General features: G+C 43.8%; 1 protein-coding gene across 5 annotated transcripts in view; it reads left to right on the top strand.

Moving 5' to 3' along the window:
• ZDHHC1 (zinc finger DHHC-type containing 1) overlaps positions 1 to 25,500 on the top strand; it is a 58,488-nt gene that overhangs the window by 12,429 nt on the left and 20,559 nt on the right. For 2 of the 5 annotated variants that reach the window (XM_007477161.3, XM_056805591.1), the window contains exons 3-7: positions 5,053 to 5,228; positions 11,699 to 11,800; positions 15,245 to 15,369; positions 16,281 to 16,439; positions 17,624 to 17,736. In XM_007477161.3, coding sequence (XP_007477223.2) covers positions 5,053 to 5,228; positions 11,699 to 11,800; positions 15,245 to 15,369; positions 16,281 to 16,439; positions 17,624 to 17,736 — 675 coding nt within the window. The remainder of the gene's footprint in view (positions 1 to 5,052; positions 5,229 to 11,698; positions 11,801 to 15,244; positions 15,370 to 16,280; positions 16,440 to 17,623; positions 17,737 to 25,500) is intronic. The other 3 variants (XM_056805731.1, XM_007477165.3, XM_007477164.3) reach the window with 2 other exon arrangements.

Below are 25,500 nucleotides of genomic sequence, written 5' to 3'. Positions count from 1 at the left end.
CATAAGTTTTCTGAAATTATAAGCTCCAAATTATTTCTTTTCCTTCTTTCCCTCCCCACTCCCTGAGATGGTAAACAATTTGATCTGTGTTATAGTATATGATCAGGCAAAGCATATTTCCATATTGGTCATGTTGTGAGAGAATACTCATATCAAACCAAACCCCCAAATAAAAACATACAAATAAAATAAAGTGGAAAATAGTATGCTTTGATCTTCATTCAGACTCCATCAATTCTTTATATGGAGGTGGATAGTGTTTTTTTGTCATAAGTCCTTCAGAATTGTCTTAGATCATTATATTGCTGAGCCTAGCTAAGTCATTCACAATTGATCATTGTACATTGCTGCTACTGTGTACAGTGTTCTTTTGGTTCTACTCACTTCATTCTGCATCAGTTCATGTAAGGCTTTCCACGTTTTTCTGAAATCATTTTGCTCATCATTTCTTATAGCACAGTAGTATTCCTTCACAACCATTCTTTAGTTCCCTTCAGTTTCCAAGTGAATTTTATTCTTGAAAAGCCTCCCCGCCTTTCTGGGCTGACTTCCCTGTTTGTTGTATTTTAGGCCACAATGTCCTATTTCTTCTTTCTTTTTGCCAGATCTTATTTCTGCCTTCAGGTCATCTCTTGAATGTGTCCACTTCTTTCCACTCCCACAGCTTTAACCCTAGTTTAGGTTCTCATCACTTCTAACCTAGACCACAGCAGTAGTTTCCTGACTTGTCTCTCTGTTTCAGACCTCCCTCCAATCATTGCATCCTCCATTCCAGCAAAGATGTTTTTTTCAAGTATAGTTCTGACCATATCAGCTTCCAGGGGCTTCCCTGTTAGCTTCAGGATCAAATCTGAAGTGCTCTGTTTTTCATTTAAAGCTTTTCTTAGTGTGGTGCCTTCTAACCTTTCTCATACTTTACTTCTCTCCATGCATTTTGGAATCCATTCATACCCTCACCTCTTACATCTCTTCAGACATGAGCTATCAACTTTCTATAGGCCTTGGTACTGTCTCCTATGACTAGAATTCTTGGCCCTTCCACTTCTGGGCTTTTCTAACTTCCATCAAGTCTTTGTAGGAGGCCTTTCCCTACTGTCAATGCTTCTCCTTTCAGATAACCTTCCATCTCCTTGGGCTCTCTTATGTATACCTCATTATTGGTTGTTGTCTCCCCATTAGACTGTGGTCTCCTTGAGGGCCAAGCCTGCCTTTTTTGTCTTTCTTTGTACCGCCATCACTTAGCACAGTGCCTGGCAGGGAGTAAGCATTCAGTAAATGCTTAGTGCCTGACACCACTCCAAAAATCAAGGGTACTTGGCAGATCTTGCCCATTTTATCCTTTCTTTATAACACATTCTAAACTGTCCGGGCAATTTCCCCTATAGCTCTCATTTTTTATCCCTGCAGCTACTTCTTTGTTGGTAAGGATAAGATCCAGAATAGGAGTTTCCCTTACTGGTTTTCAGCCTTTGGAAGGACAATGTTATCATTAAGACAGATCAAGAATTTATGGAGCAGCTAGGTGGCGCAGTAGATATAGATTTAGGCCTAAAGTCAGGATGTCCTGGGTTCAAATATGACTCTAGTCCATATGCTTCCTAGCTATGTGATCCTGGGCAAGTTCCTTAACCCTAGTTTTCTAACCTTTGCTATTGCCCTCTTAGAAATGATACCAGGACAGAAGGTTAGGGATAAGAAGGAGGAGGAGGAGGAGGAGGAGGAGGAGGAGGAGGAGGAAGGAGGAAGAGAAGAAGAAGAAGAGAAAGGAAGGAAGGAAGGAAGGAAGGAAGGAAGAAAGAAAGAAGGAAAGAAAGGAAGGAAGGAAGAAAGAAAGAAGGAAAGAAAGAAAGAAGGAAAGAAAGAAAGAAAGAAAGAAAGAAAGAAAGAAAGAAAGAAAGAAAGAAAGAAAGAAAGAAAGAAAGAAAGAAAGAAAGAAAGAAAGAAAGAAAGAAAGAAAGAAAGAAAGAAAGAAAGAAAGAATTTATGAGCTGCTGTGCTGAGGGCAGAGAGAGTGTTCTGGTGATATTTAGTTAGCTGAAGTCTTACATCATTGCTGTTTTATATCTTCTTGACATGTGCATGTTCTGTTTTTCAAACAGAACTTGTCTGTTTCTATGCCCTTGAAGATTCTTCATCAATACTATCACTCTGATTTCTGCTTTTACTAGTCATCATCCACATGCATGTCATCCTGCCTTAGAAGACTTGGGGATCAAATCTGCCTCTAATTTGATCTCTGATTCACTTTGTTTTTAATCCCTACTTTTGTATGTTTGTATAAAGACATCTGAGGCCATGGGTTTTATTGCTGAATTGTTACTGATGAATTTTATCTCCTCTCAGTTTGGAGATGTATTTACCACTGTTCTTATTCCATTATAATTACTTTCTATGGGACATAGCTTGAGTGAGATATGTAGACAGTTTTGTCACCCTCCTCTTTCCACCCCCCCCTCCATATTCTTTCTCCACTTCACATTAAAGTAGTTTTGATTAACTTTGCAATGTCCAGGCAAATATTTTCTTTTTAAAGAAAAAATAAACTTTTATTGATATCTTTTATGTTACCTAATTTCCCATTATAACCCTTCTTCATTCTCAAAGAGAATCATTGGCTAATTCAGCAAAAACTAACAAATATATCATAAAAGCTTGTCATCATAAGTGGTGTTCTAAACTCATAGTCCCACATTTCTGCAAAGAAGTAGAAAGTGGTAAATACACTCTTATTAGCCCTTGTTAGGTATATTCCATTCCTGAGGAGTCCATCATTCTTCCATTTTAAACTGTGGCCCAGAAATCCAAGCCTTATTCTCAGATACCATCTTAACCCAATGGTTTATTTGTCAAGTCCACTTTTTTCTTTTAGTCCTTTCTCTTTGATGGACAGCAGCAATTATAGCCTTACTTGTTCCCCAAGGTCTTTTTGTTCTTGCCCACGACTTTATAGTCTTCAGCAATGCTTTCTATATTCCTTTCAACAACATCAATGATGTTCACATGAATCACCAAAAGTATGTGGTAATCACCTCTTTTAAGACCAGTGGTGTTTCCTATATACCATGTTTTGTAAACTGTAAGCCACAAGCCTCTTGAGGGTGGAGACTTTCTTTTTTGCTTGTATTTGTATTCTTGGTACTTAGTACAGTACCTGGTACAAAAGCACTGCTTAAGGAGTACTCTCTTTGTCTGACTGTCTGTGTCTCTATCTTCCTCTCTTTCTAAATGTAAAGGTAGGACTGTCTTCATTTTACAGATGGGAAAACTTAAGTCTTGCCCATATACCTGACTAGTAAGTAAGTGAGCTAAGTTTCAAATGCTGGCCTTCTGACTTACCACCCACTGGTTCCTGGGTTGGTTTGGGGTATGATTGGAAACTTTTTTTTTTGGATATATACATACATACATACATACACACCTTCTGAGTATAGTTTAGTGAAACTTTAGTTGAGTCCATGTAGATTGTTGGGCTAAGACCATCCATTCCCAGATCGGATATAGAAAAGACAGCATCTAGTGCGTGCTAACTGGTGGTGTGTTTGTTGACATTAGCAGGGTTTTACAAAGCTCACCCCCCACAAGACCAGCACCAGCACCTTCCCTGGCTCTCCGGCACAGACCTGATCCCCTCAAGATTGGCCCCTTCTCTAGATCTCTGGCCTAGAAAGCCTGGAGTCGGACCCAGAGGTCATTGGCATATGAGTGGGTCATACCACATATTCTCTTCTATAACCCTCCTCTCCCAGCTGGAGAAACCAAGTCCATTAGGCCTGAGGCTTTGCTAGAAATCATCAGAGCTCATACCTGACATCAGCATTCAGCGTATTAGTCATATCAGCTGAGGGGTTCTTGCCTCTGTTTTTTCAGACGATGGTGTCCTTAGGGTACAAAGTCATGGAACTGAAGGCTAGAAAGGGCCTTTTCCCTCTAGTTTACAAGTGAGATGCTGAGGGCTACAGGGAAGAAACTGTCCCAAGGAGCCCGGCTAAGTGGTGGAGCTGGGATTCAAATCGGTGTCCTGAGGTCAAATCTAGCCATCTTTGCATACACCATACCCCCTCCATGCCCTTTAGTTTGGGGGCCTAAGGCCGAGAACAGTGTTCTAGTAAAGGGCCAACCTCCGTGCTCAGGCCAGAAGCTCTCTCTGCCAGTATTCTAGGAGTTCATGCTCAGTGACTGGAAGTCAGGAGGGCCGGACAAATTGTATTCTGTTCTTAATTCAGCACTTCTTGTGCAATGTGCTCCATGTGACACTATTGTGCTCAGCTGGGGGTGATTTCCTAGGGTAGATGACTAAACAGAGCCCGAGAGTGTTGGTGCTGGAAGCACCCTTCCAAAACATTTTAACCCCTTTCGTTTTACCAATGAGGACATCTGGGCCCCAAGAGACTGAGTGACTTACAGGGGCACCAAGGCAAGTAAGAGCAGAATTGGGAATAGAACTCGGATCATTCTTCTTATGACACTCTGCTGCTTCTAAACAATAGTAATAGCTTGTGGTTTTTCTAGTGGGGTAACACTGATAAAGCATTTAGAATTCCTGACATCAACTCTCTGTGTTAGGAGTACAAGTATATCTCCATTTAAGAGTTGAGAAAACTGAGGCCTGGCCCTGTTGACTGTCTTTCCCTCAGCCACATAGCTGGGTTCTGAGCCTAGATCTTCTGGCTGAGTGCGGCATGTTTTTCATTTGTGTTGTCTTGGGGTTCTTAACTCCTTTCTCATATATGGGGCCAGTGGTTTTTTGGTCTCCCACGGTGAGGCCTTGTCCTGGAGATAGTCTGAAAGGACTAAAGGCAACAATTCCCTCCATCAGTTAAATTCGCTGAACAACTGTTGTACGCAGCACGGCATGCAAGCACTCCATCCAATTTCTGCATCGAAGAGGAGACTAGGGGCAAGAAAGACGGTGGGGATGGAGGCTGGAGGAGGGAGATATCTGGGGAGCAATGTGCTTTTCCTTAGTCCTAGTGGGAAGAGCTGCAGCCACACACTATGTGGCAGTTGACCAAAAATCACATGCAGAGTGAGTCTTTAACCACCTGGGCTCAGTGTATGGGAATTGTCTTTGTCTGCCATCTCGTCGTCCACCTGACTGCAGTCTCCATCGATCCAGCAGATGCCAACGTGAGGGATAAGAGCTACGCAGGGCCCCTGCCCATCTTCAATCGCAGTCAGCATGCTCATGTCATTGAAGATCTACACTGTAACCTCTGCGATGTGGATGTGTGAGTTGTCCTAGTTCTGGGAGGGATGAAGGCGGAAGGGGAGGCTGACTGGGGCCTGGTGGAGGGGCCATCGGGGTGTATTATCCAGTGAGTGAGTCAGGAGCCATCCAAGCTCCCACTTCTATGTAATGAAAAGGAGGCAGCTCTCCCTCAGCATTATCCCTCACCTCCAGCATTCAGCTATGACCCCAGCTCACAGAGTCCTCAAGTTCTCAGCACTCCACAGTTCCCTTTTCCCATGTGTCAGTAAAATAATAATATGTAATCCTGCCACCCTGCCAATAATGTTGTACCCATTTTGTGGAGGAGGAAACTGACTCGGGGAGATTAAGTGACTTTTCCAATGTCAAGTAGGTGGCAAGTGGCAGGACCAGTTTTCACTGGAATGAACAACCACTCTTTGGGACTGACGCAGAGGGTTCTCGTTCAGGTCCACACCAGCTCCCTTCAGATCTTCAGATTCTCTGATTCTCATTCTCCAAGTCAAGAGTCTTCAAGTTTCTTAAAGTCACAGAATTATATTAAAGAATATTTACCAAATCTTAGTCAGTGGGAAAATCATATGACTCAACTTTGTGGTACAAACCTTGACTGGACTTGGGACTAGTTGTACTGCTACAAGCTAAAGAAGAAAATATAATCTGAGACTAGTATTCGTAGTATTCAGAGTTGAAAGGACCTTAGAGATCATCTAAATCAACCCTATCATTGTACAGCTGAGCAAACTGAGGCCCAGAGAGGTTAAGGGATTTGGACAAGACCTCACAACTAGTAAGTCTTCAGGGCCTTTGATCCGAAATGCAGTGTTCTTTCCATATAATATAACAATGTAGTATACATCATGTAATGTGATGACATATTGTAATGTAATGATATATTACACAATATGTAACACATTATAATGTGTTATATTATATTTTGTGGTATCTCTAGAAGAATACAAAATATTAGATTCAGAAATAATCCTCACACAAACCTGAAATATCAAAAAATGGAGTAATTTTTCAAAAAGAATAGTTGGAACTTAAGGCTTGTGGCAAATACCACTGTGGAACCCTAGAGCTCCACAAAAAGAGCTTCAAGAAAGCTCTGTTAGTAACGGGCATGGAGTCCTGAGCTGAGTAGTGAAAGATGAGATTCAAGGCACTTTGGCCAAATCTGCAAGACATGTCATTGCTCTTTTTATGGACTCTGTGTCCTGATGCCAAAGCAGTTCATAGGGAACCCAATCATGGGCCACATACACTACCTAGGGAGACCTAAACAATCCCCCATGAGCTTGTGAATGGCTGCCATCCCTGGAGGTGTAGTATCCATAACTACACACAACTATGCCAGACAAAAAATGGGAGGAGCAAGCCCTCAGGTACCTCCCTGGAGCTACCTCAGACTTCTCAGAGACTTCTCCAGAGTCTTGCCCGCTCTCTACTACAGACTTCACTGTAATTCACACAAGTTTGGACTGATGACTTGGGTACACGAACCTCGAAGGCAACACAAAGGCAGCCTAAAACACTTAATCCTGCCTTACTGGCCATAGGCACAGCCTCTGATCCAATACCCAGCCCCATCTAATCTCTGATCCATGACTCATTGCTAACATTGGATGCTCATCTCTGGTAACCAGCCCCAAATTAGTTGTTTCACTTCCATATCTGTTGCTAACACCCTGTTACAAGCACCTCTCTGTACCTGTGTGCATGTATATGTACACCCATGGTGTTAATACTTGGGTCTGGAAAGCACTTTAAGAGTCTTAGAAATTAACTCCCCAGCAGTTCTTCCTCTGTTATGTTATGGACCCTTTTGGCTATTTGGGGAAACCTAGGGACCCCTTCTCAGAAGAGTGTTTATAAACATATAAAATCAAATATGGGGGACTGAAAAGGAAGACAAATATATTGAAATACAATCATATAATATTTTCATATTAAAAAATGTAAACCAGGACTTTCTTACCTTAGTAACAATTCCAACACAGAAAAGCAAGAGCTAGGCAATTAGAGTAAAATGACTTGCCCAGAATCATAAAATTAGAACGTGTCTGAGGCCAGATTTGAACCTAGGTCCTCCCAACTTTAAGCCTGGTACTCTATACACTTTGTCACCTAGTTGCCCCTATGATATTTTTTAAAAGACTCATGGACTCCAGGTTTAGAACCCTCACTTTACAAAGAGATTGATGGAGATTAAACATTTCACAGAGGGACCAATGCTCTCCCAGTTTTCCTGAGACCAGGAGTCAGGAGATGGTTTATGTCTGACCCTGTGTGACTTTGGTAAGTAACTTAATGTGTTGGGTCTCCCTTCCCTCTTCTGTCCAGTGAAGGGCTTGGAGAAGATCATTACAATGCTCCTTTCTAGCACTACTAATCTGAATCTGGACAGCTCTCAGTGCTCACTTCTGTGGATGATATAGTACCTGAGCACTTTTTGATAGTTGATTGTGGACACAGGCCCATGTTGGGCCACACATATTCTAGGAGTCTTTCTGAAAAGCTAAAGGGGAGCTCTATATTATAGAAGAGAGAGTACAAGATGTGGAGTCAGAAGATGACATGGGTTAAAATTCAAACTGCTATTTGTTACTGATGGGGCTGGGACCTGTGAGTCTGATTGGTACCATGTCTCCTTGGCTCTCTGAATTTCAGTTTCCTTCTCTGTAAAATTGAGATCCTAAAGCCTCACTCCAGTATCTCACAAGGACATAAAGTTTATGCCAATGAACTGCAAACTCTTGACAGTTTCTACAAGGCTGGATTTGACCATGGACAATAGCTACTTGGTGCCTCTTGATAGGAGACCAGTCAGAGGACTGGTTCCCAGGAGAGGTTGAAAACTGCCTTGGTGGCAGAAATACCCACGAGAGTGAAAGTGCATAGAGATCTTTGGAGAACTGAAGCATGCTTGAACTAACTAACCATCTCACAGGATTTTTGTGAGCATTAAATTAAATTCATACTTTGATGCAATCATGACACTAAGATATTATCAGCCCTTTTTTATATTGGACCCAGAGTCTACATTGCTAACTTCAAGATTCTTTTATTTTGGACTTCTGGGTTCTTCCCAGCCTGTAATGAGTTATCAAGATCAGAAATGATTTTTAAGAGTTAGAAGCACAACACTAAGGTAATTTGGATTTAGTAGTAGTAATAGTAATAATAATGATGATGATTATTGGTATTTTTGTAATGCTTTATGGTTTTTCTAAATTTTTGGTCAGCTTTGCCAATCAGATGGGTGTGAAGTAGACCCTCAGAGTTGCTTTAATTTGCATTTGTCTCATTACTAGTAATTTGGAGAATTCTTTTTCTCATTGCTTATATTTTTTTCTCTGAAAATGCTCAACAACACATTACATATACTATATGTAATTTGATATCCAAAACAACCCTGTAGAGTACAAGGTTTAAAAATATTATCCCTGGGGGCAGCTGGGTGGCTCAGTGGATTGAGAGCCAGGCCTAGAGACGGGAGGTCGTAGGTTCAAATCTGGCCTCAGACATTTCCCAGCTGTGTGACCCTGGGCAAGTCACTTGACCCCCATTGCCTAGCCCTTACCACTCTTCTGCCTTGGAGCCAATACATAGTATTGACTCCAAGATGGAAGATAAGGGTTTTAAAAAAATTATCCCTATTTAATACATGAGGAAACTGAGGCCTAGATAGTGATGAGATTTGCTCAAGGTCATATAGCTTTTAAATATCCAAGCCAGGAAACAAATTCAGGTCTTCTGGGTGGGTGCAGAGCCAATGCTTACTGTTTTTTCCATTATATCTAATGGCTATGGCTAAGATGGTAGAAATTTCCCCTCCTGTTCTCCCTTCTAGTCCCCTCTCTTTTTTCTTTCTTTCTTTCTTTCTTCCTTTCTCCTTCCTATACCCCCATCCATCCCCTTTCCAAATTCCCCCATCTAGATAAGTAACACAGTGGATAGAATGCTTGACTTGGAGTCAAGAAGATCCAAGTTCAAGTGGTACCTGTCACTTAAGCCTGCCTCAGTTTCCTTTACTATAAAATGAAAGTGATAAAAGCACCTATTTCCTAAGTTGTTATGATGATCAAATGAGATAATGTATGTAAAGCACTTATAATAGTGCCTGGCACATAGTAGGCACTTAATAAATGTTTGTTCCCTTTTTTCTTTCTTTTAGTCTTCTTCTTCTTCTTCTTCTTCTTCTCCTCCTCCTCCTCCTCCTCCTCCTCCTTCTTCTCTCTCTCTCTCTCTCTCTCTCTCTCTCTCTTTCTCATTTTCATAACTTAAAAAGGCAAAACCAACTTAGGCACTTAGATTCAAGCTGCTCCCAAATGAGCCTGCTGCCAAGTAGAGAAGAAACCAAGCTGGCTTCTGGCCTGAAGTACATAGCTGCCTGATTGGCTAACTAGAGATTGGCTGGGCCACTTAGTCTCCTGAGAAGAAACTTGGATGAGGCAGATGGATTCTTCCAAGTTCAAACTGACAGCAACTTTGGGGGAATTGAGTGAAGTCCTGGCAGCTTTGGCTCCAGCAGCAGCTGATATACTTTCCAGGCTAACCCTGGGGATAAAGCTGTCTGAGTTCTCTGTAGTAGATGTCCAACTGTCAGCTCTGAAGCAAGAGGGAGGAGGTGGTCCTTCTCTGCAGATCTGGGCACTAAAGAATGCCACCAGATGTCAATGCAGGAATAATGTAGCAGGCCAACTGACAACCAAAGATTAGAGGGCAAGTAGAAGAACTACCTTCTCAGGGAAGGAAAGAATGGGGCAGCTAGGTGACATGAGAGCCAGACCTACAGAAATGAGATCCTGTGTTCAAATTTGGCCTTAGACATTTCCTGGCTATATGACCCTGGGCAAGTAACTTAACTCCCATTGCCCAGCCCTTACCTCTCTTCTGCCTTGGAATCAATATTTAGTATCAATTATAAGACGGAAGGTACAGTTTTAAAAAACAACAAAACAGCGGATTCAGACAGAGGAAGGGGACTTTAATATGAGGTGAAAGAGTATGTGCAGCTTTGAAAGGTGAGCCAGCAAACATTAGATAATAAATCTCCCATCAGACAAGCTTCTCTTGTCAGTGACTTCATAGGAAAGCTTCTTTGTCAGGTAGAGGTTTGGCAACAGGACCAATGAAGTAGTTTTCCTCCTTTGAGATTCTGTGATTCTTGAAAAGCTTTCCCTTTTCTGAATGGCCCCTAGGAGTTAAGTTCAGATGTTCCCTGCCTAAAGTTGTCACAGCCAATGTTATTTTACACAAACATTATCTCATTTAGCTGATTACTCCATTATATTGTTCTTTTGGAGCTATCTGCTCCCTCAAATGTTTCCCAGAACCAGTTAATGATGTCAGAATTGGAAAGGCTCAGAGCTGGAAGGGACCTTGGAACGTAGAATGGCAAGGCTAGAAGAAATGTTAGAACAGGGAATGTTAGAGCTGAAAAAGGATGTTAAGACTTAATCTCATGCAGCCTCCTCTTTGCATAGAGACTCAGGGAATGAGACCTAGAGAGAGGAAGCAAATGTCCCACCATCACAGAGCTATCAAGTGACTGATGAAGCTGAGACTAGGATCGGAGTAGGTTCTGACAGCAAGGGCCATGGTGCAGACCTCAGTTCCAAGTCCAAATCCAACATTTACCATTTGAGTGATCATGGACAATGGACAAGTCATTGACTCACTCTCCGTTCCTCAGGCAGCTGGTGGTGCCCCAGGGCACAGAGCACTGAGTCTGGAGTCAGATACTTAGAATGTTGGTGATCCTGGGCAAGGCACGTAATCTTCCTTAGTTTCCACACCTGTAAGATGGAGATAATAAGCACATAACTCTCAGGATTGTTGTGAGAATCAAGTAAGGTAATATTTGTATCTGACTCTTAGTGGGTACTTTACAGATGCTTCTTTTCTCCCCCCCCCCCCAGGTTCCTCATCTATAAAATGAGAGAGTTGAACTAGATGGCCTTCAAGGGCCCTTCCAGCTCTAAATCTCTAAGCTTATGATCCAAGTTCCAGGAGTCCACCCAAGAATGCCTTTGACAGAAATAAAAACATGTAAACCATTACAGCCCCTGTGGCCAATCTATCCAAAAAATCTACAGAGTACTATATAATAACAAAAACAATAGCTAGTATTTATATGGTGCTTTAAGGTTGGCAAAACTTTGCTTTAGAGATGTTCACTCTTGAACCTTGTAACAACTCTGGGAGACAAGTACTGTTATTATCCCCATTTTACATGTGAGGAAACTGAGGCAAGCAGAGGTTAAGTGACTTGCCCAGGGTTATACAGCTATTGTTCAGGATTTGAACTCAGGTCTTCCTGACTGTAAGTTCTATGCATTATGTACTGTGCCTCTGAGTTGCCACTTTTTCTTCGAGCTAGATCTTTTCCTTCACTGCTGCCTATATCTGTACCTGAGATGGGCTGAGGGAGGGGGGCAGGGAGGCAAAATGCTCCCCAGACTAACCCAGAGCTTTCATTGGCAGGAGTTCCCGATCTAAGCATTGCAGCGCCTGCAACAAATGTGTATGTGGTTTTGACCATCACTGCAAATGGCTCAACAACTGCGTGGGGGAGAGAAACTACTGGTAAGAGCCCAAAGAGCTGGGGAGGCCCAGTAGAAGCCCAGACCTGGCCCAGGTCATTGGCCCTGCCAGCATACCCACTGGGGACCTTTTCCACTTGGAATGGCTGATGGGGCTGGCTCACCTTTCCATCTATTTCTAAGAAGGAGGGTTCAAGAAGTACTTGTAACCATACCTATAATGTCAGACCTGGAAGGTACCTTACAACAGACAATGTTAGGGCTGGATGGAATTTTAGAGATTGTTCAGGCACCCCCCCCCCCCATCTACGAGGAAGAAACAGGTGCAGAGAGAGGCTGTGACTCACTGGAAGTCCCAGAGTCCCCCTCTCTCAGATCCCCCCAACCCCTTCATGATTAGATTTGACTCCTGTCCGCAAAGGATAAAGACTTTCTCTCTTGGTGATCTGAAAAGGATACATTGCAGTCTCTGAAGGTCATTTAGAAAGAGAAATCTGGAACAATGGTCACATTGTTTGACTGGGATCAGAGGAACCAAGACCGAGCTGGAAGGGGCCTTGCAGCCTTATCACTTTACAGATTTTCCTCTTTTGGAAGTGAAATGACTGCTCAAGGCCACACACAGGCAGCAGTCGTCCTGTGGGCTTTGAACTCGGGTTCCCTGATTCAGAAGCTTTGTTCTGTGCACTGTACCACACTTCCCCACCCCCACCCCATGAAGACTTTTGAAAGGAGTGGCATTCATTTGGCTGGATGAATTCCTGTGTGTGTTAGAGTATGTCTTGTGTCTTCGATGTCACCAGGTGGGGAGCGGCAGGAGCAGGATGGTCCAGACAGCCTGAACACTTCAGTGTGGCTGGAGAACTTGGTTTTCTGTTCTGTGAGAAAAAAGGCAAAAGGAACAGTAGGATGTTGTTGGGGGTCTTCCTGTCTTGGTGTCCTCAGTTTCTAGGTCCTGCTCTCCCTTTCCCGCATAGGGAAGAATCAAATTATCCTGAACAAAGAGATGCCCTAAGCATCTCTGGTAACAGGGTTACCAGACTGGTATTTTTCTGGAGACAGTTTATCCTTGGGTCCGAAAAAAATTGTAACAGTGTTTCATGCTTTCAGAGTTGACAAAATAGAGTCCAGGTCATAGAATGCTAATTCTGGAGCTGAAAAGGACTTTAGAAGGCTGTCAAATCCAACATCATCATTTTACAAGGAGAAAACTGAAGTGGAGCCAGGCTTAGTTATCCAGGGCCACATAGCAGGTGGGTCTGAAACAGGGTCTTCATGACTCCCACCCCTGAGCTCTTCCAGCAAATACTGGAGGACAACTTGTCAGGTTTGTTGAAGAAAGTATTCCTTCTTCTGGCATGGCCTGGGTGAGGTAGTTTCTAACACCAATCTTCTCTGCTTTTTGGGTGCCCCTTACTGGGAGCCCCCAAATTTCTCTCTTTTTTCTCCACTCACCAAGAGAGTGGAACCCCCTATTTACTGAGGTGACCATTCCTCTGTCTCTATAGCCTCCAGTTCCACTGTGACTTTAGAGGACTCAGATTTCCCCAGTTCACATGCCCTAGGCAAAGAACTCAGTGAAGTTAAAACCCAAACTTTAATAAATAAAATTAAGAGAAAAAAATAGCTTTGCAAAAAACTTCCAAGACCTTGATGGTTTTAGCTTAGGCTACATGGTGCCATAGAAATACCCCTGACTTCAGAGGCAGAGGCCTTGGGCTTTTTGGTGGGGGTAGAGTAGTGTTATGGAGTAAATCATATTTGCATGTTTGGAGCACTGAGGAAGTGTAATGTCCTTCAGGCAGTTTCACCTACCACTAGAAAAAGGGGAAGAAAAGCCAGAGATTGAGAGGAAAAGGAAATTTGGCTGGCCAATATTTTATGCCCTGGTTTCCACCAAGCTGGTGAAAGGGTGAATTAATTAATTAGCTAATCGCTTTAGAATAATTCAATAAATTAGTAAATGTATGTTGTTATCTTTTGTTTTGACATTGCCTACATTTCCCTCTGCATTCCCCCCTCTTCCCATCTCAGAGTAATTTTGTTTTTGCACCCTTAACTTCTGTCTTAGAATTAATGCTAAGATCAGTTCCAAGGCAGGTGAGTGATGAAGACTAGGCAATAGGGGTTAAGTGACCTGTGAGGAAGTGTTGGAGGCAAGATTTGAACCCAGAACCTTCTGTCTCTAGGGCTGGCTCTCAATCCACTGAGCTATCTAGCTGCTCCTCAGAATAGTTTTTAATGTGAATCTGATAACTGGTGCTCTGACATTTTGGTGGATCTGTAATCTCTTTCTACTTGGCATTCCATCCACTGGTACAGAACACAACCCTTTCATGCCTTCTCATCTGATGCTGTTCTTACCTGTTCCTTAATAGCTTAATAATAGTCATGGATTAATGGCTAAAGAACTGACCAGGAAGACCAGAGTTTAAGTCCTGCCTCTGATACTTCTTAGGGTTCTAGGCAAGGTGAGAACTTGCAGTGGAGGAGAGAGTTGTCATATACCTGGTATAGACCAGTGAAATCTGAGGTCCAGTTCTGTCTCAATGACAATTTCAGCAAAAAATCAAAATAAAGTAAAGAAAAAATTCATACACAAAAGCATAACTATTTACATCTTGCTTAAAGGAAAAATCATTCTCTTCCCCTCTTTTAACAAGATAATCATACTAGTATCATTTGTTCTTTGACTCCCCCTGATCCTTTCTAGCTGAGACTTTCACCAGTTTGGTTGCTAGAATTGTTATGCTTATAGTTTTGTTTTGATTCTGCTTTCTTTGCTCTGCATTAAAATATGGCCTATCAAAATTTGAGCCTGAAGTCGCACCATCAAAGGCTCTGCCTTCAAATCCTGTCTCTGCAGCTCTCTGGTAATATTGAGGAAGTCAGATGAGCCTCAGTTTATTCATCTGTAAAATAAGGGGATTAGACTCGATTTCTACAGTCCCTTCTGTTTTCTAAGTCCTATGATCCTGGGAACACTCTTATCATCATCGTAATAGCGAGCATGTGTATAGCACCTACTATGTGCCAAGCAGTATGTGCTAAGCACTTTCCAAGGACTACCTCATTTGGCCCTCAGAGTAACCTTGGCAGGTAGGCGCTATTATTAGCTCCCATTTACAGAAGAGGAACCTGGGGCAGGCAGCAGTGAAGTGACTTTCCCAAGGATTACCCAGCTAGTGAACATCTGAAGCTGGATTTGAATTCTGGCTATCCCGACTCCAGGCTCAGTACTTTATCCGTGCTGGCAAGACATATTCATATTATTGCCCCTAACTTGCATATGAGGAATCTGAGGCGCCGAGAGGCTAGCTGACTTCCCCCGAGTCACAGATTGGTGACTGGCACGGAGATGGGAGGAACTGGGCCCCAGGTCCCTGAAGAAGGGATAGTTCAGCTGGGGAGACCGCTGGGTGTCTCGGCAGGGCCGGGCCCGACACTGCCCAAGCCACTGCAAAGTTGGTATCTGTTTTCCTCTCAGGCTCTTCCTGAACAGTGTGGTATCAGCCCTGCTGGGCGTCTTGCTCCTGGTGCTCATTGCTTTCTACATCTTCGTGGAGTTCTTCATCAACCCCATGCGGCTTAGGACCAACAAACACTTCGAAGGTGAGATCCTTTTCCTAGAATGGTAGGAGGAAGGTCAGGTGGCCTCCCTTCCCTCCCTCCTTCCCCTCTATCAATCTGGGTTAAAGAACTTCTGGGTGTGAAGCTCTGGGCGAGGTAGGAGGTGAGATAAAACGTTTATCTAAGGCAAGTTGCTTGTCCTCCTAGACCTTTACAGACCGGGGAGTCTGAGCAGATAAGAGAGAGAGCTGGGATGCATACATAGTAGGAGTCTGAGGGGGGCTCTGGGGGAGGCTCATAGGAGGAGGGGGCTTTGGGGAGGGGTGTGGGGCTTTCAAGGAGAGGGAGGCATTCAGGAGGTGAAGGAGAGAAGAGAGAAAATATTAGCCTTAAGAGACAAGGTAAGAAAAGGCATTGAGTAATGAAGGGGCAGGCCATATTAGAGGAGGGAGAGGTGGCCAGCCAGGCTGGAGGGGGCAGTCTATAACGGGGAAGAATAGGAGAGAAGGCTAGAAACAGAGATAGTAGCAACAAGTGGACCTCAAGGCCCAAGCATGGAGCCTGTTGGAGACTTTGAGTCTGAGGCCTAGGGAGGAAGGGCCTTCAATGGGACCATTATCTAGACCCTTCCACCTCCACATTCAAGGGTCCTTGGTTAGGAGCTTGCATTTTTGGGGCTCCTAGATGGCTTAGTGGATTGAGAACCAAAGCTAGAGACAGTTGGTTCTGGGTTCAAATCTGGACTCAGACAGTTCTTAGCTGGGTGACCCTGGGCAAGTCACTTAACCCCCATTGCCAAGCCCTTATCCAACTCTTGTGCCTTGGAACCAATACACAGCATTGATTCTAAGATGGAAGGTAAAGGGATTTTTTTTTTAAGAGCTTATGTCTGGGAGTTGTCACTGATGGTGGCTCAGGAGCCTAGACAGCAATATCCCGTGTTTATCTTTCAGTCCTGAAGAATCACACAGATGTATGGTTCGTGTTCCTCCCAGCGGCCCCTGTGGAGACCCAGGCCCCTGCCATCCTGGCCCTGGCTGCCCTGCTTATCCTGCTGGGCCTTCTGTCCGTGGTGTTGCTGGGACATCTACTCTGCTTCCACATTTATCTCAGTATGTAACTGGACATTTCCATTGCCCCGTGCCTGCCCTGAGCCAAGCCCAGGAGATTAGGAGCTCCTCGTCCACCCCGTCTCTTTCGGGGTCATGAGAGCCGCTTCCTTGGTCGAGGAGAGCAGGGAGAGGGCTGAAGAGATTCTGGTCCTCTCGTGGGGCATCCCCTAGCCGATCCCCTGCTGCAAAGCCAGCACGATGTGTGTGTGTGTGGAGGGGGCTCTGGTGCCGGCACTCCCTCACTACGTGACCCCTCTTAGCCTGGGTTTCCTCATCTGTAAAATGAGACGGTTGCATTAGATGAGGTGGAAGGGCCCTTCCAGGGCTGATCGGCTCTCTTCCGTGCCCTGACCTTGGGTTCCGAGGCCCCTTCCAGCTCCGCGGTCCTCCCACCTCCTCCAGTCTAGAAGGCCTGAGGCGGCACCTCCTGCTTGACCTCCCCAGCCGTGGTGCTGTCGCAGGCACCTTGTCCCCACAAGGTGGCGCCCCGCTCTGTGGGATCGAGGGCGAGGAGCCTCTTTAAGGAAGCAGTGTCCAGTGACTGGTAGCACGGGGATGGGGGCCTGAGGTCCTGGGCTCCCAGAGCGCGGCAGGAGCTTCAGCCAACAACAGTGGCCTTGGGATGGCCGCCAAGGCTTCTGGTGCCTGTCAGCCAGGGAGCCATGGTTAGGCCTCTTTCTCACATGCACAGCCATCTCTGGGATGCAAAGTGATGGGTGGCCCGCAGGCCGGCCTGGATATTAGGCCGTGTGAGGGAAAGGGGAAAACAGACGTGCCATTCGGTTTAAAATAAAGAGAAAGGGTCCAGAGATGCACGTACATAGACACAATTGGCCCATTGCTCTCCTCTTCCTGGCCCCTGGACCAAGGCAGAGCTCGAGACCGTTCTTCCCTGCCCTTTGAGCAGAAGAGGAAACTCGGAGTTCTCTGAGCCAGATCACCATGTGTGGCTTTCAGGTTCCTCCTGAGCTTCCTGGGCTTTCTTTGTCCCACTACCGGTGATTCTGCCTTCCTCCCCAGCTTCCCCAGGCTGTGGGACACACTGTCAGGGCAGGCCCTTGACTGATTTCTCCAAGTCTCTCCAGCCCAGTGGACAGCAGTTTCTCCTCTGTAATTGGGAGGGAGCTAACAGACTTGCCCTCTGCCCTCAATGAAGTAAGTGTCTCTCCTGTCTCCTCCTCCAGTGTGGCACAAACTAACCACCTATGAGTACATTGTGCAACAGCGGCCATCAAAGGAGGTGAAGGAGACCCAAAAGGAACTGAAGTCGTGTCCGGCCAAGATGCGGCCCATTCAGGTACCGTTACTGACTTCCTTGGCACAGTGAGCAAGTCTGAGGAGCATTGGCAGAATGCCGGGAAGGGGTGGCCTGGTGGAATTGTGTAGGGGAGGGCTTGAGAGGGAAGATCCCACTCCTCACTCCTGTATCCAGATTCAAAAGACTTAGGTACAGATTCTTTCTAGGATGTCATTATTGAATCTCCATAAGCCTCAGTTTCCTTATCTGTAAAATTAAGGGTTGGCCTGGATGGCTTCTGAAGGCCTTTCTAACTCAAGATTTAGGATCCTATAAACTCTTAAAATTTTTAGATAAATTTCCCTGATATCTTTTGTTTTTATATTACCTACATTTCCCAATGTACCCCTTTCCTGTACCCCTCCCAGAGGACCATCCTTCTAATAAAGAATAAAAAGAAGTGGGGGGGGGGTCAGTAAAAATAATAGAACAGGCTGACATCTGTAGTGCCTCATATCCATAGTCTCCCCCTCCACCCCTGCAAAAAGTGCCAGGAAGTGCCTTCTTGCATCTCTTCTCTGGGTCTGACTTAGCTTGGTCATTATAATTTCACAGGATTCAGTTTTGATGGGTTTGTTGTTGTTGTAGTCATTGGATGTTTTATTTTAAGAGTTCTGCTTATTTCAAATTTGCATCAATTCTTATGTCTTCCTCTCTCCTTTTTCATCATATTCACCACCTGTTACAGCACAGGAATATTCCCATTTCTTTAGCCACTTCCCAGGCTCAGCGAATATTTCCTTTATTTCCAGGTCTTTTAGCCACCAAAAATGCTGCTATAAACATTTTGGTGTGTATGAGGCTTTTCCTTTTGCCAGTGGCCTCCTTTGGGTATATCTCTAGTAGTAGACTCTTTAGGTCAGAGAGCATGGATCTTTTAGTCATTCTTGGATTGCTTTCCAGGCTGGTTGGACCAGTTCAGAGCTTGATCAGTAATCCATAGTGCACTTGGTTTTCTGCAACCCCTCCAAAATTGACAATCTCTGCCTTTTGTTATTTTTGCCAATTAGTTGAAATGAAACCTCAGAATTCTTTAAAATTTGCATTTCTCTTAATATTAGTGATTTGGAGTTTTCTTTCATATACTTGTAAATAGTTTACAGCAGAGTTTCTGCTTTTCCTTTGACAATTTATTGATTGGGGAAGTGCCTCTGATCTTTTATATTTCTGTTAGTTATCTCTATATGTTGAATATTAGACCCCTGTCAGAGATATTTGAAATGAGGATGTTATCATTGTCAGCTACTTGGTTTCTTAACCTGCAGTATTTACATTAATTTTTTGAACCCAAGTCTTCTGGACTCCAGGACTGGCTCTCTATCCATTGAGCTACCTCGGTGCTCCCACAACATACCATTTTTAAGCTAGTAGAAAGGACTGTCTCGTGGAAGAGAAATTGAATTAATTTTGTTCATGGAAAAGCTTTTTTTAAGCTTTTCAATTGCATGTGACAAAATTAGAATTCACCTCCTAGTCATACTTATGAAAGGTACTGGAGAGGAGCTGCTTCTCCCAACTTTTTAATGGTATGATCTTTAATATTCAGATCACATATTCATTTTGAATTTGTCATATAGTGTAAGGTACTGGTAGTATAATTTTAATCTAAGGCAGATTACTTTCTAGTTTTCTCAGAAATTTTTATCAGATAGAGAATTCTTTCCTAGGTAATTTGTTTTCATGAGTATCAAATACTATTACTGAGTTATTTTTTATTCATCCTCGTATAGTCTGTTCCATTGATGTTTTTTTTTTCTATTTTAAATAGTAACAAAGTTTTGATGACTACCACTTTATAATATTAATAGAGCTCTAGAAATGCCATTTCTCTTTCATTCTTGCCATTTTTCTTTTTTCCCCCCAAGATATCCTACATCTTTTATTGCTCCGAGTAAATGTTGTTATTTTGTCTAGTTCTATAACATATCTCTTCAGTGGTTCTCTGATAAAACTGGTTTTAGACAATAAAATAGGGATGATCACTTAGATTGTGCTGGTTTTAATAGAGAAAAAGCATTCTTTCTTCTATGTGAAACTTGAAGTGAGGAAAAGCAATTCTATTATAAATCATGCAAGCTCTATAATTACTATAAATAAGAAAGTCCAAGAAGATTCAATCACTGTATAGAATGGTAAATTACCAACTCATTTCTTACTTATTATATCATATTGTTAAATAAACTGTGTGCAACAGAAAAAAAATCCTATAAACTCTTGAAGAGTGCCTTGCTGCAAGAGCAGCTAGGAGGCACCAGTGGATAGAGTCCTAGGCTTGGAGTCAAGAGGCCCTGGGTTCAAATTTGTTGTCAGACATTTCCAGCTGTGTGACCTTGGGGCAAATCACTTAACCTTAGTAATTGTCTAGCCTTTCTCACTCTTCAGTCTTAGCAGGGACACTTAGTATTGATTCTGAGATGGAAGATAAGAGTTTTAAAAAAAGAATTGATACTAAGTATTGGTTCCAAGGCAAAAGAAGGGTAAGGGCTAGGCAATGGATGTTAACTGATTTGCCCAGGGTCACACGGCTAGGAAGTGTCTGATGCCAAATTTGAACCCAGGTCTTCTGAACTCCAGGCCTGACTCTCTATCTACTCAGTTACCTAGGTGCTCCCAAGATCTTTAAGTTAGCTGAAGGGACCGTCATGTTGGAAGAGAGTTTGAATGTTTTCTGCCAGACTCCTGAGGGAAGAACTAGGACCAATGAGTGAAAGCTCTGGACAAGACAAGAAGGACTTCCTAACAATTAGATGTTTCATAATTGGACAGCATTATTTATGAAATAATGAGTTCATTGTCACTGGATACATATGGTCAATGAGAGGCTGGGTAACAATTTTGTTGGTGTTGTAGAGAATTCCTGGTTCCCGTAGGACTGGACCAGGTGCTCTGAGGTCCTGTTGAGCTTGGAGATTCTCTGATTCTCTCATCTTGGAGTCTTGTTGAGATTTGCCTTGGACTGAAGACAGTTCTTGTTCAGCAGACACAGCCAGAGCTTAAGCATAATGCCAGAAGGTATAAAGTGTAAGAACTAGGAAATGGAGTAGGCTGGGGTTATAAAAAAGGAAAGGGAAGCCCAGACAAGTAGAGCAGCAACAACCAGGAAAATGATGATAGCATCCGGAGATGCTGTGACCTTGGGGCCTGAAAGCTCAGAACCCCCTGCCCTGGGCATGCAGGGCTCATTTCTGAAGGCTTCTACAACCTTTAGGGGGTCTTTGAGATTTATGAAAAGACAGAGGGGAGCTAGGTGGCTTGATGGAGAGCCAGGCCTGGAGATGGGAGATCCTGGGTTCAAAACCGACCTCAAATACTTCCTAGTTGTGTGACTCTGGACCTAGCCCATACCACTCTTCTGCCTTGGAACTGACAAATTAATAGTAATGCTAAGACAGAAGTTCAAGGTTTTAAAAAAAGGCTGGATATGCGAGAATGCAAAGACCTTGAACCCTAGGGGCTAGAGAGTTTTATATTCCAATAGAGGTATAAGAAGTGATCTGAAATTGGAAAAGGTAGGGGGGAGTCCAAGGTAGGTATAGATAGCAACTTAGAATCCTAGTGCCTTCCAGCCGTCCTGTGAAGTCACATCAGGAGAGTGCTCATCTCTACTTTACGAATGAGAAAATAAGGCTCTCTGCCAAGTTCTAGGGTGAATGGTCTTTCCATTATATCATGCTCTCTCTCATCATCATCACTGATGACTTATTCAGAATCCATTGGGATATGACAGTGCTGCTATGGCCTCAGAACCCACAGACTTGGATTTTGCCTCATCTTCTAACTGACTTTGTGAGCTTGGGCAAACTATGGCGTCCTGCTTGGTCTCAATTTCTTCCAAATGTAAAATGGGGTGTTTTGAACTCCATGATCTCTGCAGATCCTGATTAGCTCTAACATTCTATAATTTTATGGTTTCATACATTCATGGAATATTAAAGTTAGAAACAAACTATGGAGTTGTCTAGTCCAGTTTTCTTTTTTGTAAAGGAGGAAACTAGAAGTAGGAAATTACTTACCCAGGGTCACACAGGTAGCTAGCAGTAGAGCTATGATTTGGTCATAGATCCTCTTGACCCTAAATCTAATGATCTTCTTGATGTACTGCCCATCTTCCATCTTCTGGATCTGTGCATTGGGTCTCCAGCCTCAGAATTTTCTCCAGTCTGAAACCAAGAAAGGTAGCTGAAGTCTGGGGGGGGGGTGTAGAGGGGACTGGATACCCCAGAAGTTCTGCCTGCTTCTCTGAAGGCTGCCCACAATTGGTCTCTCGCTAAATTCCTCAGGACTGCTTACCTTTCCTCCAAACCAACCAGCTGGGGCAGGAGGAGTTAAAGCAGTGAAAGGAACAACCAACAGTCCCCTGGGAGGGAGCCTGGGAGTCTTTTCTGGAGCTGGAGGCGGAGTTTCCAGCTGGAGAATCCATACACAGCTGTTCCCTTCTTCCCTCTCTACTCTCTACTACCACCCCCACCCCCAGCCTTGCCAGAGAGAAATGTGTGTAGGGTGTTGTAGGCCAGCCTTGTTCTCATTCCCATGTTGGGGTGCTTTCTGGAAGTCAGAGCACATTTGGGGCCAGAAGCCAGGGGAGTGTGGGGTGGGGGTGTCCTGAATGCCTGTATTCCATGGATTCCCTCAGGGAGTAATAAAGCTGAGAAGATGCCCAGTTAAGTTGTCATGAGAAACGCTAACCCACCGGATTCTTCAAGCTCCCCCTCATAGCAACCAGATACAAACACAAACAGGCTAGGAGGCCCAGGCTCTTTGAGCAGCTTCTGCAGCCTCCCTCCCTCTGCAGACAAACACTGTTAACCTGCCCAGGGATGGTCTTAGCTCCCCAACTTCCCCAGCCCCAACTTAGAGCAGCTCTATTCTCAGGGTAGAAGGCAGAGAAGGAATAAGACTTTTTCCCTCTCTCCCACTCCCGAGAAAATACATCAGCCATGCCCACGTTGCAGAAAAGAACAAGCCTCAAGTATCACTACCCCCAAACGAAATGATGCTGTTGTTTGAGTGGACACAGAAGCCCTGGCTAATAGCAGGCTGATGATGATCAGTTTTGTGGCTTCTGGGAATGATTGCCTGCCTCTGTTCCTCCAGAGGAAAGCAGATACAAGTCAGTATGCCTATCAGCATCAGTCATCAAAATACTCTGCAAATGTTTGTTCTTATTGTTATCTTTTTTTCTGGGGAGGATAGTGACCAGTTCTAGAGTGGAGTTAGAACTAGACTGGAGGTAGAACCAGTTCTACCACCTACTATCCATGGGCCCTTTCTCTCTCTAGGCTTCAGCTTCCCTGTCTTGGGAAGGTATTTGGACAATATGCTGATGATCTCTTAGGTCTCTTTCAGCTCCTGTAGTTCCAGTAGTTCTTCTCTTGAGGTCCCTTAGAGTTCCAACACTCTAGGTCCTAAGGACCCTTCCAGTTCTAACAGTCTGTGCTCTGATGTCTCTCCCAGCTCCAGTTTTGTATGGTGGAACCGTCATGTTCCACTATCTCTTCCAGGTTCAATAATCCATGATTCTGCCACCAAAGGCAGAAGCTAGAATGATTTCTGATTCACTGAGCCTTTCCATCCCTACCAAGAAAGTTGGGAATGGTGGAGTCATTGTGTCTTTGAGTCAGGGAGCCCTGAGGCTGGCAGCAGAGGCTCTGAGCTACTGGGAAAGTAAAGGCACAGGTTTTGAAATACATAGTGTTACACAAGGTAGAGTCAGTCCAGAGGAGAGCATAGGAAGCTGGTTTCACAGAGATAGCCTTCTTCAGAAGTGCATCCACCTCCCACTCTGGGAAAACCCTCTCTTCAAAAAGGCCCTGCTGGCATGAGCTCACTGGTGTCACTTCTGTTTTTGGCCTTAGGACAGGCAGTACTCCCCCAGTATAAGTTAGTCTACTCTGCAGCTCTCTGTGGTTGGGATTTCCTCAAACCTATCTATGTCTAACCAAAAAAGGATGTTGGAGCCAGTGCTTTCAAACCCAGCCTTATTGATCAGCGTCAGGAGCACAGCCACCTGAGGTTGGGAGAAGGAGGTAGGTTATCATAGTCCAATGTCTGCCCTTTCACTAAAGTAAGGCTGGTTTGTAGGACTCAGACGAGCCGCTCTAGGTTGCATTTGTCATCTCCTGCTCCTCTGATTCTCCTCGATTCTGTGCACTGGTTCTGGAACCAAACAGGCTGTGACCCTAGGCTGACACATGATTCAATTCAACATTTGTTAAGTGTTTGCTGTGTGCTAGGTTTCTGGGAGTAAAAGGTAAAACGAGAATAGTCTCTGCCTCCCAGGGGCTCATAGTCATTCTTTCTGTGAACCCTAACCCTATTACCACAATAGACTCCAGAAGATCCAGGCCTCCACAGCAGACCAAATTCTTTCCTGCTCCTTTCTCACACCACATGAGGGCCAACCTGATCCAAGATCCAGTCTTGCTATGGGGCTCCCTTAAATACCCTAGCATAAGTGGCAGTGCCCCTTTCCTCTTATGCTTCTCTGTGCCAAAGGGGCCCAGGAGCTCATGATTAGAAAGGCCCCTGAAACTTGGATCACCATATAAGCAAATATTCTCCATCGCTTACTGTTTTTACTATGATTGTTAAATCAAGCATATTTAGAGCAGAACTAGCCCTATTCCCTCCATCTCACTATATCCAGATGCAAGCCAAATAGAAAGACTTGCCTGTTCTGTTTTCATAGTCTATTCTATTCCACAATTAAGGATGACTAGGGTTGGGACTAAAAAGTAGGCATCAAGGAAATATGGTTGGATTGCTGAGAGACTCACCCTTCCTTGTCTGCCTCATAAAAGGGTCACAACTGGGATTTTAACCCAAGTCCACTGACAAAAATTTATTATTATTTTACCACCCCCATCTCTGTTAGCAAAAACATATTGGGCACCAACTCTGTGCTAGAGCTCTGGAGAATATGGAAAAGTTTGAGATGTAGTCTCTGCTTTCAAGGGGTTTATAGTCTGGTCATAGAGACAATTTGCATATACAGATGACTGACAAGTCAAGACTATATGTATTAAGGGCCAAATGAGGAGGAAGAAGTCATTACAGGCTGAGATGGCCAGGGTTTCCTGGAGGAGGTGGAATTTGATCTGTAACTGAAAAGGTGACAAGGATCTCAGAGAAGAGGGATCAAAAATATGAGAGTGGGAGGGGGCAACTAAATAGCTCAGTGTGTTGAGTACCAGGCCTAGAGACAGTAGATCTTGAATTCAAATCTGACTGTGTGACTCTGGACAAGTCACAACCCCCTCTATCTTGCCCTTTCCGCCTTTCTGCTTTGGAACCAATATATGGTATTGATTCTAAGGTAGAAGGTAAGGGTTTTTTAAAAATGTGAGATTGGAAAAATAGAAAACTATTCAACCCAGAGTGAACAGACCAATTTGATGCCACTAAGCCGCTATATTGGTTCCATCCCCTTTGGCCACTAAGCAGACCAATTCAGACCGAAGGGAAAAGTGGTGAATGAGCCCTGAAACATTGGATTTAGGTCATTGAGGGCTTTGAAGGTTATGCTGATAAATTGAGATTTTGTCCTATAAACAAAGTATTTTCCTATAGGAGTGATATGATGAAAAGAGTCTTTATTTTTTATAAATCTTTTTTAATTAATTAATTTTTATTTTTCCATGGTTACATAATTTGTATTCTTTCCCCTCACCTTCTCCACTTCCTGTAGCCAACAAGCAATTCAACTAGGTTTTACATGTATCATTGATCAAGACCTATTTCCATATTATTAATATTTGCAGTAGA

Source organism: Monodelphis domestica, chromosome 1 (assembly GCF_027887165.1).
Source record: "Monodelphis domestica isolate mMonDom1 chromosome 1, mMonDom1.pri, whole genome shotgun sequence".
Lineage (NCBI taxonomy): Eukaryota > Metazoa > Chordata > Mammalia > Didelphimorphia > Didelphidae > Monodelphis > Monodelphis domestica.
Note: the sequence above shows the minus strand (reverse complement) of the source record. Positions and strands in the feature narration are given on the sequence as shown.